Raw genomic sequence first — 17,046 nt, forward strand, 5'->3', positions numbered from 1 at the left:
ATGAATGAATGAATGAATGAATGAATGAATGAATAAATAAATAAATAAAACCTGCCAGGTCAGCAGTGTGTAAGTCAATACCATAATGCTTTATGAACGGCTGCTGTAACAACCATGTAGCAGCTGTGCAGATGTCTATCATGTGTAATTCCAGGTTCGAATTTTTCCGGTTGATGTTGATGCCCAGATCTCTCAGCACCTATAATACAGAGCGGATCTGCAAACGTAACTTGTCATCATTGTGCATCAGGAGCCAGTCATCTAAAAATGGGAAAACCACAACTCCTTCTGTCCGTAAGTAAGCCACGACTACTGCCATGACCTTTGTGAATACATTGGGATTGCTGACAGCCCAAAGAGGAGCACAGTGTATTTGTACACTGCATCTCCCACCGTAAACCACAGGTATTTGCGATGGTTCTCTTGTATTCCTTTATGGAAGTATGCATCCTTCAAGTCTAACATTGCCACCCACTCTTCCTTGCACAGAAGAGGTAGTATTTCTTGCAACATCATCATTCTGAACTTGCTTGTCCACACAAACCAATTGAGGCCCTGAAGGTCCATAACTGACTAAAATCCTTCATCCCACTTGGGGATTTGAAAATAATGGGAATAAAATCCTTACATCCTCTCCTTCCACTGTACAGAGACGATCACCTCTTTCTCCAACACCATCTGCACCTCCTCCAGCAATACCAAGGTTGCTCTTATGTATCTCATTCTTGAGAACGGGGGCATATTCTTGAACTCTATAGCGTAGCCAGTCTCAATAATTCTGAGCACCCACTGGTCTGATGGTATGTGGTACCATGCTTGGGCATGGCTTGCCACCTTGATGGAAATGATGGCAGCTACAAAGCAGATGTTGTGTGCTTTGGCAGGTGGTTATTGGTGTTGTTTTGATTGCAGTGGACAGTTGTGCAGATCAAAGAGTCTGCTTGCTTTGGTCCTTAGGAGGCCTGGTGTTCTGGCCTTTTGGCCGCTGTCCAAAGCCCTTATTTCTTTGGTATGGCCTGAATTATTGCTGGAAATCCTTCTGGTCCTGCTGTCTGTAATTGGCTTGTTGTCTCCCATATGGGCGATAGCACAATGTTGCATGGGTTGCCAAAGGTGTACTCATAAAAGTCTTAGCCGTATAGACTTTGCTTGGATAAACAACAGCATATCTTGCATGCTGCCTGGTTATGCTGCTCTCCTAAGCAGAGCAAACAAATGTCATGATACTCAGTCAAAGACATTTCCAGACAATCCACACAATGCTTAAACGTATTCTTGATATCCATCGCTGGGGGTTGGGGGGTTGGGCAAGATGGCGACCTGAGCGAAAGCAATATACCAATTGGCTTTCTCATCTCTCAAGTTCTTCATTAATCAAGCTGTAAGAGTTTGGAAAACAGAAGAAAGGAGCTAATTCAAGGTTGTGAGGGCTGCCTGGCATCTTTGATCTTCTGTGGGGGGTGGGGGTTGTATTGACGTTGGGCGATCTCGCTTTGAATTTTTTTTCCCTTAGCATTTCCAGCTGCCTGTACACGGCTTGAGAAGAATGCAACACAGAGCTTTTTTTAAAGTCAGCCTACCCCTGCCCCCACTTCTGTACATATTTGTATACATATTTGTCTTATTATTTGATAATAAATTTGATAACCTTCGGGCTGAGGTTACGAGATTTGATACACTTTCTTTGAAAATTGTGGATCATGACCAACTTGCCTTCCAAGTACCTCAAATACAAGAGGAGCTGACAGCAGAAAAATCATTATGGGAAGTGGATATTAGATGGCTAGAAAATCATGTTGAGATTTTGGAATCCAAAGAACATGCCTCTAATCTAAAAATTAGGGGATTAACGGAGCAATTTGGCAAGGGAGGCCTCCAGACAGCATTTGAGTCCTTACTATTGGAATATCTTGGGCACAGTACGGAGGAACATCTCAATATTCAGGAAGTTTATAGAGTGAATTCAAGATTTGCCCGAGAAAGGAAGGTACTCAGAGATATTTTTGTTAAATTTTACAGTAAAAGTACAAAAGAACAGAACCTTCAGGCCCAAAGGAGTTCTCCTCTCAAATATGACAATACAAGACTACAAGTTCTCCCTGATGTTCCAGTTGATATTTTAAGGAAACAAAGAGAATTACGATTCCTTACAACAGTGCTTCAAGAAAGCAACATCACCTACAGGTGGCAAATTCCTTTCTGTCTGGAAGTTTTTATGGATCAAGGAAAATCACAGATATTCGTTCCCTCGGATGCGGCACATTCTCTGGAATCATTACGTGCTACTGAAACATCGGCTGACCCGAATCAGACAGCTGATGACAACTTATCAGAGGAACAAAGACAAGACCAGGCCTCTGCTTTCTAGTTGAGAGACCAGAAGATTCGTAAGGAAACTCCAAGATGTTGAATTTTAAAAAAATAATGGTCTAAACACCCCATTCAAGAGGAATTTTTTTTTAATTGAAGAAAGAAAAGCTGATATAATTTGTCTTCAAGAAACACATATTAAATCTAATAACAGTATCTTATTGGATTGTAAAGCCTTGGGCCATTGCTATGCAGCTTCGGGAGCAAAAAAGAAAGAAAAAAAGAATGGAGTTGCAATTTATGTTAAAAATCTGAAGTGGATCTTGGAAAAACAACTGCATGATGATTTAGGACGTTATATCATCCTTCAGTTTCAAACACCTCAGCTAACTAAAATTACAATTGCTTCAGTTTACACTCCGAATGACAATAAAGCCCAATTTTATCAACACTTTTTTCAGTCCATGTTGGAGGTATCCGAGCGAGAGATTTTTATATTAGGTTATTGGAATGCAGTCCTTTCCCCAATTCTGGACAAAACTGGCCAACGTAAGAACTATGGCAAGTTGCCCCAAAATGTTTCTGAATACATGAATTTGTTATCTATAGAAGATGTATGGCGACATAAAGATCCCTTGGAAAGAGGTTTCACTTATTTTTTCTCAACCTCATCAAATGTATGCTATAATTGATATGTGCATGGCTTCAAAAATTGGTATTACCAAAAATATCTGAGACTGATATAGCCCCACTTACCTATGCAGACCATAATCCATTGGTAATAAAGCTTCATCATCCCAATATAGGATTGAAAAGATGGAGATTAAATGATCTTCTTTTACAACAAGAAAAGTTTGTTTTGAAATGCAAAGAATTGTCATGCTTCTTTCAGAGAAATATGACTCCTTATGTTTCTATTTACTCTGTATGGGATTCAAGCAAAGCTTTCAAAAAGGGGAATTTTTATTTCTGAGTCTTCAAAGAGGAAAAAAGAATCACAAAAACAAAAGGATCTGATTTTTAAAGAATTAAACCGTCTTGAGGCTGTGCATAAAGAGGATCCGTCAAAAGATGTTTGGCAAAATATAAGGGAACTTCGCAAGCAGATGGACCTTACAGAATCATACAAGATTCAAGAAACATACAGGAATATGATTTATACAAAACAAAGATATTTTGAGAAAGGTAATAAACCGGACAAGTTATTAGTCTACCAGCTTAGAAAGGAACAGGAAAAGAGAACTATAACTTTGATATGGAATGGCGAAGAGTTTGTTTCCACTACTGATGAAATGACTGATCAATATGTTGAATATTATTCTAAATTGTACACGGGGGGGGGGGAATCCTGAAAAAATGACACATTTTTGGGAGGTGGGGGATATTCATACATTTTCATTTTCGGATGAGCGGAAGGATTGCCTGAATAAACAAATCTGAGTGAGAAATCAAATCTGCAATAAAAAGTCTTAATAATAATACGCCAGGTTTGGATGGGCTGACTGCGATGTACTATGAGCAACTTCAAGAAATATTATCCGGTCCATTAAAGGAAGTAATGAATACGATACTAACTCAATATGTTTTACCACCCTCTTGGCAAGAAGCATTCATTTCTTTAATTCATAAAGAAGGTAAAGATCCTACTCGGCTGGAATCATACCGACTTATATCTCTGCTGAACATGGATTACAAAATTTTTACTACAATTCTGGTAGCAAAGCTAAGAGGTTTTCTCTCTAAAATAATTCATTCAGACCAGACGAGATTTATCCCCAAGTGATTTATGAAAGACAATGTTAGATTTGTGTTGAACACATTGGATAATATAACTAGTACACAGACAAAAGCGGCAATGATCTTCTTAGATGCTGAAAAAAGCCTTTGACAACTTGGACTGGTCTTTCCTATTTGCGGTTTTAGAAAAAATGAATTGTGGCTCTAATTTTCTATCTTGGATCCAAGCTATTTATCAGCAACAATCAGCCAGGATAATAGTAAATGAGTCTCTTTCTCAAAAATGTATTATCAATAAAGGCACCAGGCAAGGATGTCCCCTTTCTCCATTGCTTTTCAAATTGGCTTTAGAACCCTTGGCAGCGAAAATTTGACAGGAACAAAAAATCCATGGTAATTCTATGGCAGGGGTGCGGAACCTTGGCACTCCAGCTGTTGTTGAACTACAACTCCCATCATCCCCAGCCACAATGGCTGGGGATGATGGGAGTTGTAGTTCAACAACAGCTGGAATGCCAAGGTTCCCCACCCCTGTTCTATGGGAAACCAAGAACATAACTTAAAACTTTATGCAGATGATGTGCTTTTTACTATTACACAAAAGATTCTCTTGACATATTGACGACACATATTTCACAGTATGGTGCTGTCTCAGGTTACAGGATTAACAGTAACAAAACTCAGGTTATTACCTGGAACCTCACCAATATGGAATTGGACTATTTTCATGCTGTTTCTGGATTCCATATTACTAAGAAACCAATTAAATACTTTGGGATTAATCTAACTAAGAATAATAAAGACTTATTTAAAAACAATTATTCCCAAACTTGGAAGCTTATTTTGGCAGATTTGGATAGATGGAAAAAGTTAAATTTCTCTTGGCTTGGAAGAATATCTTTGACAAAAATGAATATATTGCCGAGGATGAGTTTTCTCTTTCAGATGATTCTGATGAAAGATAGAAGACATTGAAATTGTGGCAGAGTCAGTTAAATGCATTTATTTGGAACTATAAAAAGCCTAGAATTAAATTTAACGTAATGCAAGATTTAAAAGAGAGATATGGCTAAGCTGTTCCTAACTTGAAGCTTTATTATTATGCCAGCTGTTTGACTTGGATCTCTAATTGGATTAAATTCCCTCATGGTCGTTTCAGCGGTATGGAATGTCTTGGTCTCTCCTTCAAAGCAAATTCATTCAAAAATGGAGCAAATTTTGGAAATTAAATTTCCATTTCTGCCAGAACTTTTCCTTTTAAATATGACTAGGCCCTATATTCCTACCAAGTTTAATGAATTATCTTTATATATGATTACTGCCACTAGGATTCTCTATGCTACTAACTGGCATATTTCGAATATCTCATATTTAGATGATTGGTTTCTTAAACTATGGGACGATGCCTCTATTTCTAAAGTCACTGCTTATATGAATAATACCTTTATAGAGTCATTTATGCTGGTTTGGGAACATTTTATTAACTTTAATATTCGACAAGGTCATAATTTATCTTCGAGATCAGGGTTTTATTTGTAGTTTGTTTGGTACATCCACTGTAATTATTATTGAACTTCGGGCAGTGGAAAGTGTAAAAAAAATTTCTTCTTCTTCATTCTCTCTCATCTCTGATTTGCTATATAGTTTTAATTTTGTCTTATGTTTCAAGACATGTAACTATGTTTTACTCTGTTTTTTATTATTTTAATAAACTTATTAAAAATATTTTTTTAAAAATAGATATCCATCGCCATTAAAGGCATGCGCTGAGGTTGCAGCCTTGGAGTGAAAAACCGAATATAGTTCCGAAAATACCAATAACCAGTCCGTAACACGTAAGAATAGTCAAATACAGTCCAAAGTCAGGAGCCAGCAACGAGCTGTTGATGCTTTGACAGACAAATGAAAACTAAGAAAATGGCGCCCCCAACTGCCAATTTCAATGGAAGCATGGAGCACATGCAGGGCAGAGTGGGTGTCACAAGGAACTAGTCAATCTACCCACAAGGTCCCTATGCAGGCACATAACCCATTCTATATTAATGCAATGGATCACAATCCAGATTGATGAAGTAATTAATGTCCCCAATCAATGAGTTAAGATTGCTGAACAAAGTAATGGATCCAAATCAGTGGGGGGAGGGGGAGGAACCAAGGCTTGTGGGGGAGGCCGCCCAGCTGCCAGAACAGGGAGAGGGTGCTTGCGCCTCACCAGGAGAGGCCACCAAAAGGCCCTCGCGGTCTACATAGCAGGGGATGGTAGTTCAGTGGGTCAGCCCAGTGCTGCACTCAAAGGGAGAGGCTACAAGAGGCCCTCACGACACCTTGGCCCAAATGAGAGGCCCAAGAAAGCGATCACTGGCTCCTGGGCCAGGTAAGCCAAGGCCATGCAACAGTGGAATTGCTCAAACCATAGGGGCTCAAAGCCCTGCTACTGCTGTGCCGCCACCGCAGCTACTGCTCCGCTACCCACTCACAAGCAGTAAATCAATGGTCCTCCAAGCCCTGTTGCTGCAACTCGCCCCTTCCCTCCCTGTGGTTGTCGTGCAGCGACCCTTGGGAGCAATCTTCCCCTTGCTGTGCTGCAGTGACTGGGTAGAATGGAGTTAGGCTGGTGGTGTAACCGACCCACACCCTTCCCTGACTGGACGATCCTGGCCACGTATGGGGGAAGGCAAGATGGCAGAACCATGCCTGCCTTACGTGCCATAGGTACAACCCTGCCCCATCATGCTGGCGGGGATTGGCAATGTGCCTGCATGGACAAGTTGAACGTGAGCCAGTAGTGTGATGCAAATGTTTAAAAAGCGAATGCTTCTTAGGCTGCATTAACAGAAGCATTGTGTCCAGATCATGAGAATTAATCATCCACTCTATTCTGCAGTAGTCAAACCTCACTTGGAATAGTGGTTGACATCCAGAGCAACAAACTGCTTGCATAACGAGCAAGTCTGTGGTAGTTCAAGGTTCGCTAAGTTACACTAAAAATGAGGGTTGCAGAAAAGCATTATAACACTGTTGATCAGGAACTGCCATTGAAATAAATGAGACGTACCACAGTTACACAATGCAGGCATGCTTACGATAACACAATAGTAATCTGGCATGCAAGTTCCAGATTTAGCACTACTAGCTACAGCAACAGTTCTGTGTTAGCATTAAGTCCTTATGCAAATGGTTCGTTGCTTTGGATGTCAATTCTGGTCCCTGCAGTTTAAGGAGGATGCTGATAAACTGGAACAGGTTCACAGAAGTTCAGCCAAGATGCTGAGGGGTCTGGAAACCAAGTCCCATGAGGAATGGTTGAAGGAGCTGGATACAGTATGTTTAGCCTGTAGAAGAGAAGACTAAGGGGAGATATGAGGGCTGTTACACAGAAGGAGCAGATATGTTGCTTCTGAGGGATGCACTAGGATCAATGGGTTGAAATTGCAAGGAAGCAGACTTAAGGCACAATCGATGTTGGTAAGACGTTCTTTAATATAAGAGCTGTTCAATAGGGGAACAGTTGATCTCATGCAATGGTGGTTTTTCCTTCACTGGAGGTTTTCAAGCAGAGGCTGAACAGCCATTTGTAAGGGATGCTGAATTAAGATCTCCAAAAATGTATTTAGTTTTTTAACTTGAACTCAATTATAATTAACATCACTAAGATATATATTTAAACATAGTGTAAGATATTTGTTTTACTACTTTTACATGATCCTACAATAACTGCATCTGGATTCACAATTCTAACTGATCATATTTTGAACCCTGGAAGTATTTCCCCCAAGAGAAATATGGTCACTCAATCCCATACCTACAGATGCCACAAGATAGTCAACTCTTTCATTTTAAAGGCACACCTAAATGATAATAATGAAGCACAGTACTAAAAGCAGCAGTGTTCACTTTGAAGCCCACATATGTAGCGAGCTTAAAGGAACATACCTCTGAATCCCATGGAGATTCTGTATCTTTATCATCCTCTTCTTCATCTGCTTCTGATGCCAATGCAGCTGCAAAATAAAAGATCAACTAACTTTTCTTTAGAAAATATTCAACATTCATTTTCCAACTGAAAGACTGATTGCAAAGAAGGTTATAAGGCAGCTTTAAAAGCAGCTTTTCAAAGGCCACTGCCCCCCATTCTCCCAATCATGTCTCTGCTACTTTGCAACTTCTCACTTATTCCTCAAACCTGTTAGACAACTTGAAAAGAGTTCATTCAGGTCATCCCTCCCCTTCCCAAATGCAAAGGACAAGCAATATGTTGAGGCTTAGAAGAAAAGGAGAAATCAGCTTGCATACACTCATACCAGCACAACCCTCTGCTGAGCAGCACCAAGATTCACTACTTGAACAATTGGCTTGGGGCCAGGCACGGAGCCAGTCAAGTGGCAGCCTGTGCCCAGCCCTGCTAGGCGGCCTCATCCAATATGCCTATGCGTGTAATGTCACGCGCACAAGGGCGTGGCTCAAGCTCCAGAGGAGCCCAGAGCGAACTCCCCGCTCCCTCGCACCGAGAGCCTCCCCCCACCCACGCCTGGGCCGCCGAGAGCCTGGGCGAACTCTTTGCCAATTATTTCACGCAGCTCCGACTGCCCGATAGAACGTTTTCCCCTTCCTCTCCCTCTCTGGAGGAAGAGAAAGGGGAAAACATCCTATCAGGCAGCCAACACTGCCTGAAATGATGAGCTGAGATATCGTTCAGGCTCCCGGCAGCCCAGGCCACGCCCCCTTGTTGCATGCAAAGGGGGCATGGCCTGGGCTGCCGAGAGCCCGAATGATCTCTCCCCTCCTCATTTCAAGTAGTGTTGGTTGCCTGATAGGACGTTTCCCCCTTTCTCTCCCAACAGATAGAGAGAGAGAAAGGAGAAAACGTTCTATCGGGCAGTCGGAGCTGCCTGAAATAATTGGTGAAGAGTTCGCCCGGGCGTGGGAGGGGGGAGTTTGCTCTGGGTGGGGCGGGGCCCCACGGAGCGGGGCTCGGCGGCCTTTTCCCATTGGAGGCCTGGGTTTTTTAAACCCTTTTGCCCAATGGTGGCTCCGCCCCTGCTTGGGGAAACTGCCACTTGCCCAAGGTAAGTATCAAAGTTCAAGCCAGTGGTTGATGAAATGATAGCAAAGTATCAAAAGTAGAGAGGGCTTACTAGGTCACTTGGTTGCACTTCAAACACTGCAATAATTTAAAGAATCCAATAGTCACAGTTCAGTGGTATACATGAAATTGGCACCAGTACTTCTCAGCAGAGAAGTGGGTTTTCTAGAAAAAATTGTACTGGGACTTTTTCTGGGTGGGCAGGGAAATCTGGAACAATTTCTGGACAGGTTCCCATATTTCTCTCTCATGTGCATAAAATTTGCACTACATGTTCCTGATGACTTAAATAGATTGTGATACGATTTGGCATGTTATTTGATATACATGTTTAATTTTTTTTTAAAAAAAACACATGTTAATTTCTAAAACTGTATCTCAAAGTTTTCCAAGTAGCTGAACTTAAATATTTGATATGGTGGTGGGTGGGATCAATAAAGACACTTAATGTGCTTTAAATGTTGTACTGAAACAAATTCAAAGATTTATGTAGAAACTAGCCGATCCCGCACAGAGCATCTGTGTGCTCTTTGGGGCCAGTGGTTACCTCTCCCCTGCTTCTGCCCCAGTCTCTGCTTCCGGGCCCAGCCACCTCTCCTCCCCACTGCTACTACTGCCCCCCTTCTTTCCCCACTCCTGGGCCTTGCCTCTGCGGCTGGGCCCGCCACCTGTGGCCTCCATGGCCGAGTCGCCACAGCGGCAACCAATCCTCCTGGATGCGTGTCTGCCGCCCCGCCAATCAGCTGGACTCTGGGACACACATTCCAAGCCACACCCAGGAGAATGAATATAATAGATACATTATTTTTATTAGAAAATAAATAGATAGATAGATAGATAGATAGATAGATAGATAGATAGATAGATAAATAAGCAAGCCTCACACACCTCCTAAGGGCTATCACTTGACAAACATTAATTACAACACTGAAATTGCCAACCTTGCCTAATACCACAGTGACATTATGTATGTTTACTAATGAATTTAATGAAACAACATTTTTAAGAATGTAAGATTTTCTATGGGTATAAGAAAATTTCATGGAAAATTTGGAACCCCTCAACCCTGATTCTCATAGGGAAGCTAGAATATCAGTGTTATCTTGTTGATTGCATGTCATGCTCAGATAAACATCTTTGTATAACTGTATAAATCTCAATGAAATGTTTAGCTCTTCAAATAGGAAAAAAGGGTTGCTTACCTGTAACAGATGATCTTATAGGGATCTGTGTTCATTCACAATAATGGGTTCTGTGCCTGCACAATAGATCACTTCAGGAGAATTCCATAGCTCCTCAAGGCACTCTTCACTCCACCCACTGTGCACAAGACATGGCCATTATCTTTGGTAGAGTGCCCATTGCTCAGGTCCTGAACAACCGACATGAAGAGAGATAATCTCTTTGTCAAGAGAGAGTACATGAAAGGCATGAGTTAAGTGTTCTTTGTTGCAGTACCATCTGTGTAGCAGAGAGGCCAGGTGGATCTTGTGAATGAACATGGATCACCATAAGATAATCTCTTACAGGTAAGCAAAATGTTTATCTTAGTGGTGATCCATGTTCTGTCACAATGATGGGTGATTAGCAAGCTTGGAGGGTGCCAGAATGTTACAGCAGCACCTTTCAAAAAAACTGCCTGACCGAAATTGGCCTCCGCCACTGAGTGAATGTCTACAGCATAATGCTTCATGAAAAGTAAGTTTGATGACCAAGTTGCTCCCTTGCAAACATCTATCTTGATTCTTGACAAATGGGCAGCTGAGGTTGAAATAACTCTCATAGAATGAGCCCTGACAGTCGAAGGGGGATTGAACTTCCATCGTTTATAGTAATAGAAAATTAGCTCCACCAGCCTGTGAGAAAGTCTCTGTCTAGAGATTGGTTTTCCCTTCTTCTTCCCTTTATAAAACAAAGAGATAGTGAGTCTTTCTGAAATACTTTGACTTGGCTAAGAAATATAGCAGAGACCTCCTAACATCCATAGAGTGCAAAGATTTCTCCAACTGAGATGAGGGTTTCATGAAAAAGGTAGGTAACACAATATCTTGGTTAATACGAAAATTGGATACTATTTTAGGCCTACAGGATGGGTCTATTATCATCAGGACCTTGTCTGAAAAGAATCTAGTACATGGTGAATTAACTCAAAGAGCCTTAAGCTCATTGACTCTCCTTGCTGATGTTATAGCCACCAAGGAAGCCATTTTCAATATAAGTCAGAGTTTGAAGGGAGTCTCTGTCAACGTGGAAGGATTAAAGCTAGACTCCATGGCTCAATAAGCTCTCTTATCGGGGGGGAAACGTAGTTGAGACCCTTAAGTAATTGCATTGAATCTGGGTGTGAGAAAGGTTTTCACCTGGGTGTTTTGCAGAGAACACTGCCGTGTGAACTTTTATGGAGATATTGGATAGACCTGTTTCCTTTATAATAAAGGAGAATCTGTCTAATAGAGGCTGTAATGGGGTCAAAACCTTTTCCCTTGGCATATGTGGTGAATCTCTTCCATTTACAAGTATAGACATGTCTTGTTATTTCCTTTCTTTCATTCAATACAATCGTATCTAGAAGTTGTCTTCACGCCATCATGTTCAACACCTGAAGGTTGTGGTAGAAGATGTTTCCTCCCACTTGGGATCAAAGATTCTGACACAGAGGAAGAAAATGTTTTTCTCTGGAGAAATGTAGGTGTATCAGGAACCAGGGCTGCCTAGGCCATCACGGGGTCAGCAGAATGTATCTCGTCTCCTTCTGAAGAATCTTGCCCAGCGCATTAGAGAGTAGGGATGTGTGAATTGATTCAAAACATCATGAATTGATACAAATTGATTTGTACCCAAATCTAGCTGATTCAGGCAACTTGGAGACAGAGCAAATCTCCCCTGTGGTCCATTGGCTAGATTTGGGTCCAAATTGAATCATGCCAGATTTTATTCTAATCGATTCAAGATTCCTCCTGCCATTTTACCCAATTCCCAGCTTTCATTTTTCTTTAAAAAGAAGCTAAGCTCTAGCCCTTGTAGATGTGGAGTTATGGAGCAAAATGTGTGGTCACTATTTTTTAAGTGTTTAGAGGATTCATTGGACACCTTCTTTTCTTCTGTTCATTTTGACGTCATTGGACAGTGCCAACTGTCAACTGCCATGTGCCTACTACACACCCACCTGACCTGCACAGCAGTGGGGGTACTCAGTTTATTTTTTATGAATATTTAAGTGTTTAAATTCTTTGGTGTCTAATAACCTTTCCTCACAATGAGTCCCTGTGAGGATTCATTTTACCCCTTCATTTCTTCTGTTCATTTTGACTGTCATTGGACAGTGCCAACTGTAAACTGCCATGTGTCAACTACCCCTCCCACCTGCAAACACACACATACACACATTGTGATACTCCGTTTATTTTTTTAGGAATTTTTGAGGTGTGTAATGAATCTTCATAAGGATTCATTATGATGAAAGGTTATTAGAAACCAAAGAGTCTAAACACTTGAAAAAAAATCCTAGAACATAAACTGAGTAGTACCCCACTGCCTTGCGGGTAGAGGGGGTGTGTAGTTGGCACATAGTAGTTGACAGCTGGCACTGCCCAAAGACAGTCAAATTGAATAGAAGAAATAAAGGTGTATAATGAATCCTGATAGGGATTCATTGAGGAAACATTATTATATGCCAAATAATCTAAATCTACGAGGGCTAGAGCTTGGATTTTGTTTTTGTTTTTTAATTAAAGCTGGGGATCCATGTTAGGGTTAAAACAGGGCAACTTCAAATCCCTATTATTTCCTATGGCAGAAATATACAAAATCAGTAAAAACTAAAATAAAAATCACTAAAAATCAACCAAGTGCCCCACTGCCTTGAAATTTGGGCGGTAGATAGCACCCATGAAGACCTACCCACCAGCCACATTTGGTGCACCTAGAGCCTTTATAAGTGGTCTGAATCGATCCAAATCAAATCAAAATCGAATCTGGGGTGGTTCGAGGGCAGATACGGACACAAAACAAATCAGGGGTGATACGATTCAGGCACAAATCGAATCAAAAAAATCGATTTGTACACATCCCTACTGGAGAGTAGAGGAAATGGGGAAAATAGGTAGTATGAGATGGCTCCAGATGTGGTTTCTATTGTGCTCAGACAGAATTTTGAGAGCCAACAAACATGGGTAGAACTCCCACATACAGTCCTTCAATCACTCCATTGGTGGTTCCAGACAGAAAAAAAATTGTTCAGGGGAATACCTTTGCAGTTCTCCATGCCATCTGTAACTGAGACGTTGGATGCTTCACCAAAAGGTTGGGGAGCTCATTGTCTGGGATTCCATGTGCAAGGTCTTTGGAATGCTCATCAGTGTTCTTTATACATAAACTTTCTGAAGCTCCTAACAATATTCCATGCCTTAAAATCATTTCTTCCATGATCAAAATTGCATAGTGTAAGTCCTCCTAGACAATACAACAGTAATTGCATAAATAAGCCATCAAGGGAAGACAGTTTCAAGGTCTTTAAGCAATCTACCCATTCCGTTATGGAACTGAAGTATACAGCACAATATACTCCCTGTGGCACTCCATATAAACAGCACAGACCATGTGATTGCAGATGCCCTCAGAAGAAACACAAGCCTGTCTTCAGCAACTCAAGTGGATGATAAACCAGAGTATCTTGCAAAAAATATTCAACCAGTGGGAAACTCCACACATAGATTTGTTTGCAATGAAGGCAAACAAAAAAAATGAAAACTTTGTTGCTCCAAAGCAGGACTAGGGAAGGTTTCCACGGGTGGGGCGGTGCCTGAAAAAATAGCCTTTTCTCAACCTGGTGTGTCTTACTGTGGCTGAACAAGACCCGATCAAACCTAAAAGTCTCTCATTGACTCTTGCCCTTTGCTTTGGGTTGATCATAAATGTGGAAATTAAGCTGACAACAGCCTTCTTTCCTTTGGCAAGTAGGCTCTTTTCATCTGAGTGTTCATATACACTGAATCCTTCCTTTCAGGTGGTAGGTTCCATTTTTTTCAAATTGACCTGGATCCCTATGTCTTCCAGCAGTGTATTGTATTTGAGTGTTCAACTGCACATTGTTGTTCAATGTCACAATCCAGTCCTCCAAGTATGGGAAGATGGATATTCCCTTTTGCCTTAGGTGTGTTATTACTACACGCATGCATTTTGTAAACATGCACTTTGCCGTAGACAAGCAAAAAGGAAGTACCATGTTCTGAACACCCGACTCCCAAGGATGAACCTTAAATACTTTCTGTGGTTTGATCTTATTCCTTTGTGGAAATAAGTGCCTTTGAGGTTTAACATTACTAGCTATTCCTCCTCAGCCAGTAAAAGAAGACTGCCCTGTGGTGTTCTGAATTTTCTTGTGTACGAACTTGTTGAGTCATTGCAAGTCCATGGAGGCCTCTACCCCTTTTAGGGGTCTGGAAATATCTTGAGTAGGAACCCTTCTGTTGATCTTCTTGACAAACTGGCTTTGTCGCCCCCTTCTCTAAAAGAGACTTCACTTCTTGAAGTGCAGGAGTTGAGTGGGTGTATTTTATCCCTCAAAATTCAGGAAGAGTGGTAAACTCTATGGTATATCCTGTTATAATGATACTTAACATCCAGGCATCTGTTATACGACAACATGTCTGAGAGAAATGGATGAGTATGATGACAGAAGGGCTTTGTGTTAAATGAGGCTCAAAGTCCAAGGGGTCAAAGATGCTGTTTTGTCTGATCTTATTGCTTACTTCTTCGTTTGTTTTTGGCTAGAAGACCGTTTTTGTTTCTGGCCATAAGACCTGAAATTCTTCCTGTAATCCTTTCAGTCAGATTGCTTGTATTGGTGTTGCTGTCTGCCAAAAGAGTTATACTTCTGAGAATATGTCTGCTGTGAAGTCGATGATGTGAACGTCTTGGCCGTGTACCCACTAGTGTGTGCGATTCTGTCTCCATCGATTGTTTGGAGGTACTAAAGTGTTGCCTAGTGGCATCTGCTGATCACTAGCGGGTCCTTAAATTTTGACTGCATGCTCTCAGGGACATCTTTTAAGTCATCTTTAAAAGTTTCCCACAGTGAATAGTGGTACTTGGACATACAGGCCATATTTGGCTAACTTTATGAAGTATGAAGCACAGTAGAATTGCGGCCCATCGCATCCAATTTTCTGCCATCAACAGGGGCTGAATGTTTCTTTCCTGATTTGTTCCCTGTGGCACAACTAACTTCTAGGGAGTTCAGAGGAGGGTGCTTGAATAGAAACAAACAATCCTCTTTCTGAACAGTGATCTTTTTTGAAAGTGTTGACTGATCTGGGGAGGGCTCAGGGAGGTTATCCGTCAGCTTTGAACCCTCCTCCTTCAAGTCATATGACTCCAAACTGATTCTCTCTCTTCTTTTTGCTTTAAATCTTTTTCTGCAGAGGGTTGTATATCTTTCTCCACCAATCCAGACATGTCTCCAGTGTACTGTAGGCACATCCTGTACATATTCAATGACTTTCAGTTCCATGTAAGTATGCTCTGGCAGAGTGGCTTGTCTCCATATTGGATCCTGTCTTTGATAGCAACTATACTCCACAGCATGGGAAATGCCTAGATCTACGTCAGCTCATAGAAGGGTAGCAGCAATAGCTATTAATAACATACTCATAGTGTTGATCATGAATATGGTGTGTGAAACCACACTCTGATCTTGCTGGGGTACTCCATTGGTCAGGTGAAAATTGTGGAGGGTCATCCTAGCAGTATTCAGGCATATAATGACTTCATCTGCTGCAACAGACCTCTTTTGGTTTCCAAATATATCTGGTTGATTGTGAATCCTATTCAACAATATAACACCCAGAATACATCTGTGTCCATGGGATCTCCACATCATCATCTTCAACTGAGCCTGTATGATGAGGCTCTGTAAAAAAAGGTGTCCAATGGTAAATTTCCCTTTGATTTTTTTACTCTGAAGTTCTATGGATCCTGATGTTCAGCAGGTGTTGATAGCACATTCTCCATCGATACTGACGTAGCAGACAGTTCCTTCCTCAGTGTCAAAGAGGTAGATGGAACTTTGCTCAATGTCAATGCAACCACCACCTTTGTACGTTGTGGGGATACAGAATGCGAAGAGTGTTTTTCCTTCTTGTGTTTCTTGGGCTCTTCATGGTCATGGGCCCGCTTCCTACACTTATCTGATAATGTTGGTTTCTCATGCCTCAATGATGAGGACTTATCAGAAATCTTACCTTGAGTCAATGCCGTGACTCTGTGTACTGCTGGCTAATGGCATTTCTTGCAAGATTTGCAAGGGTAACTCACAGCAGTCTGCTTCAGAATTGCCAACGCTATCAATGTCGAAAGGTTAGTTGGTGTCGATGTCATAAGCTTAGTTAGTGTCAACATAACACTCAAAGTTGCATTGTCCCTGATTTAGTCATTTCTGGTCAAAGTGCCAAATCATAACGTGCCACTCTCAAACAAAGTCTTGACTCTTATGAGTCTGTTTAGAAAAGCTCAAACATATGTGACATCTCTGAACCTTGTGATCTTCTCCAAGGCAGATGAAGCAAAGATCATGTCTGTCTGAAGAAGGGCGCTTAGCTCCACAAGCTTAGCTTTCTGAAACCTTTTTTTTTAGAAATTCATGTAATAAAGCAAAAATAATGCTCTTGATGAGCAAAAATGAAAGTAGTGAGTTCTCTTTCTCTCACTTTCCAGATACGTAGCTTTCCAAGGAGAGAAGTTTCCCTCCAACCTGCTTGCACGGTAGGGATGTGCTCGAACTGTGGTTCAAAGCATGGTTCAAGCACATTTTGGGAGTGGCACAGGGAAGCTTTAAGAAAGAGGAGAGCAGGTCCTTACCTGCTCTCCTCTGCCCCATGCAAATTCCTGCTGGGGCAGCACTTGGCTCAAGTACCCCC

At 41.3% G+C, this 17,046-nt stretch overlaps 1 protein-coding gene across 11 annotated transcripts in view; it reads right to left on the reverse strand.

Moving 5' to 3' along the window:
* The window catches only part of LOC128328269 (ankyrin repeat domain-containing protein 26-like), a 206,753-nt gene that overhangs the window by 149,222 nt on the left and 40,485 nt on the right, over positions 1-17,046 (reverse strand). For all 11 annotated transcript variants that reach the window (XR_008309108.1, XR_008309107.1, XM_053258090.1 and 8 more), the window contains one exon: positions 7,981-8,048. Coding sequence is in view for 9 of the 11 variants with exons in the window: in XM_053258090.1 (XP_053114065.1) it covers positions 7,981-8,048 (68 nt within the window). In the remaining 2 variants the exon portion in view is untranslated. The remainder of the gene's footprint in view (positions 1-7,980; positions 8,049-17,046) is intronic.

Source organism: Hemicordylus capensis, chromosome 5, assembly GCF_027244095.1.
Source record: "Hemicordylus capensis ecotype Gifberg chromosome 5, rHemCap1.1.pri, whole genome shotgun sequence".
Classification (NCBI taxonomy): domain Eukaryota; kingdom Metazoa; phylum Chordata; class Lepidosauria; order Squamata; family Cordylidae; genus Hemicordylus; species Hemicordylus capensis.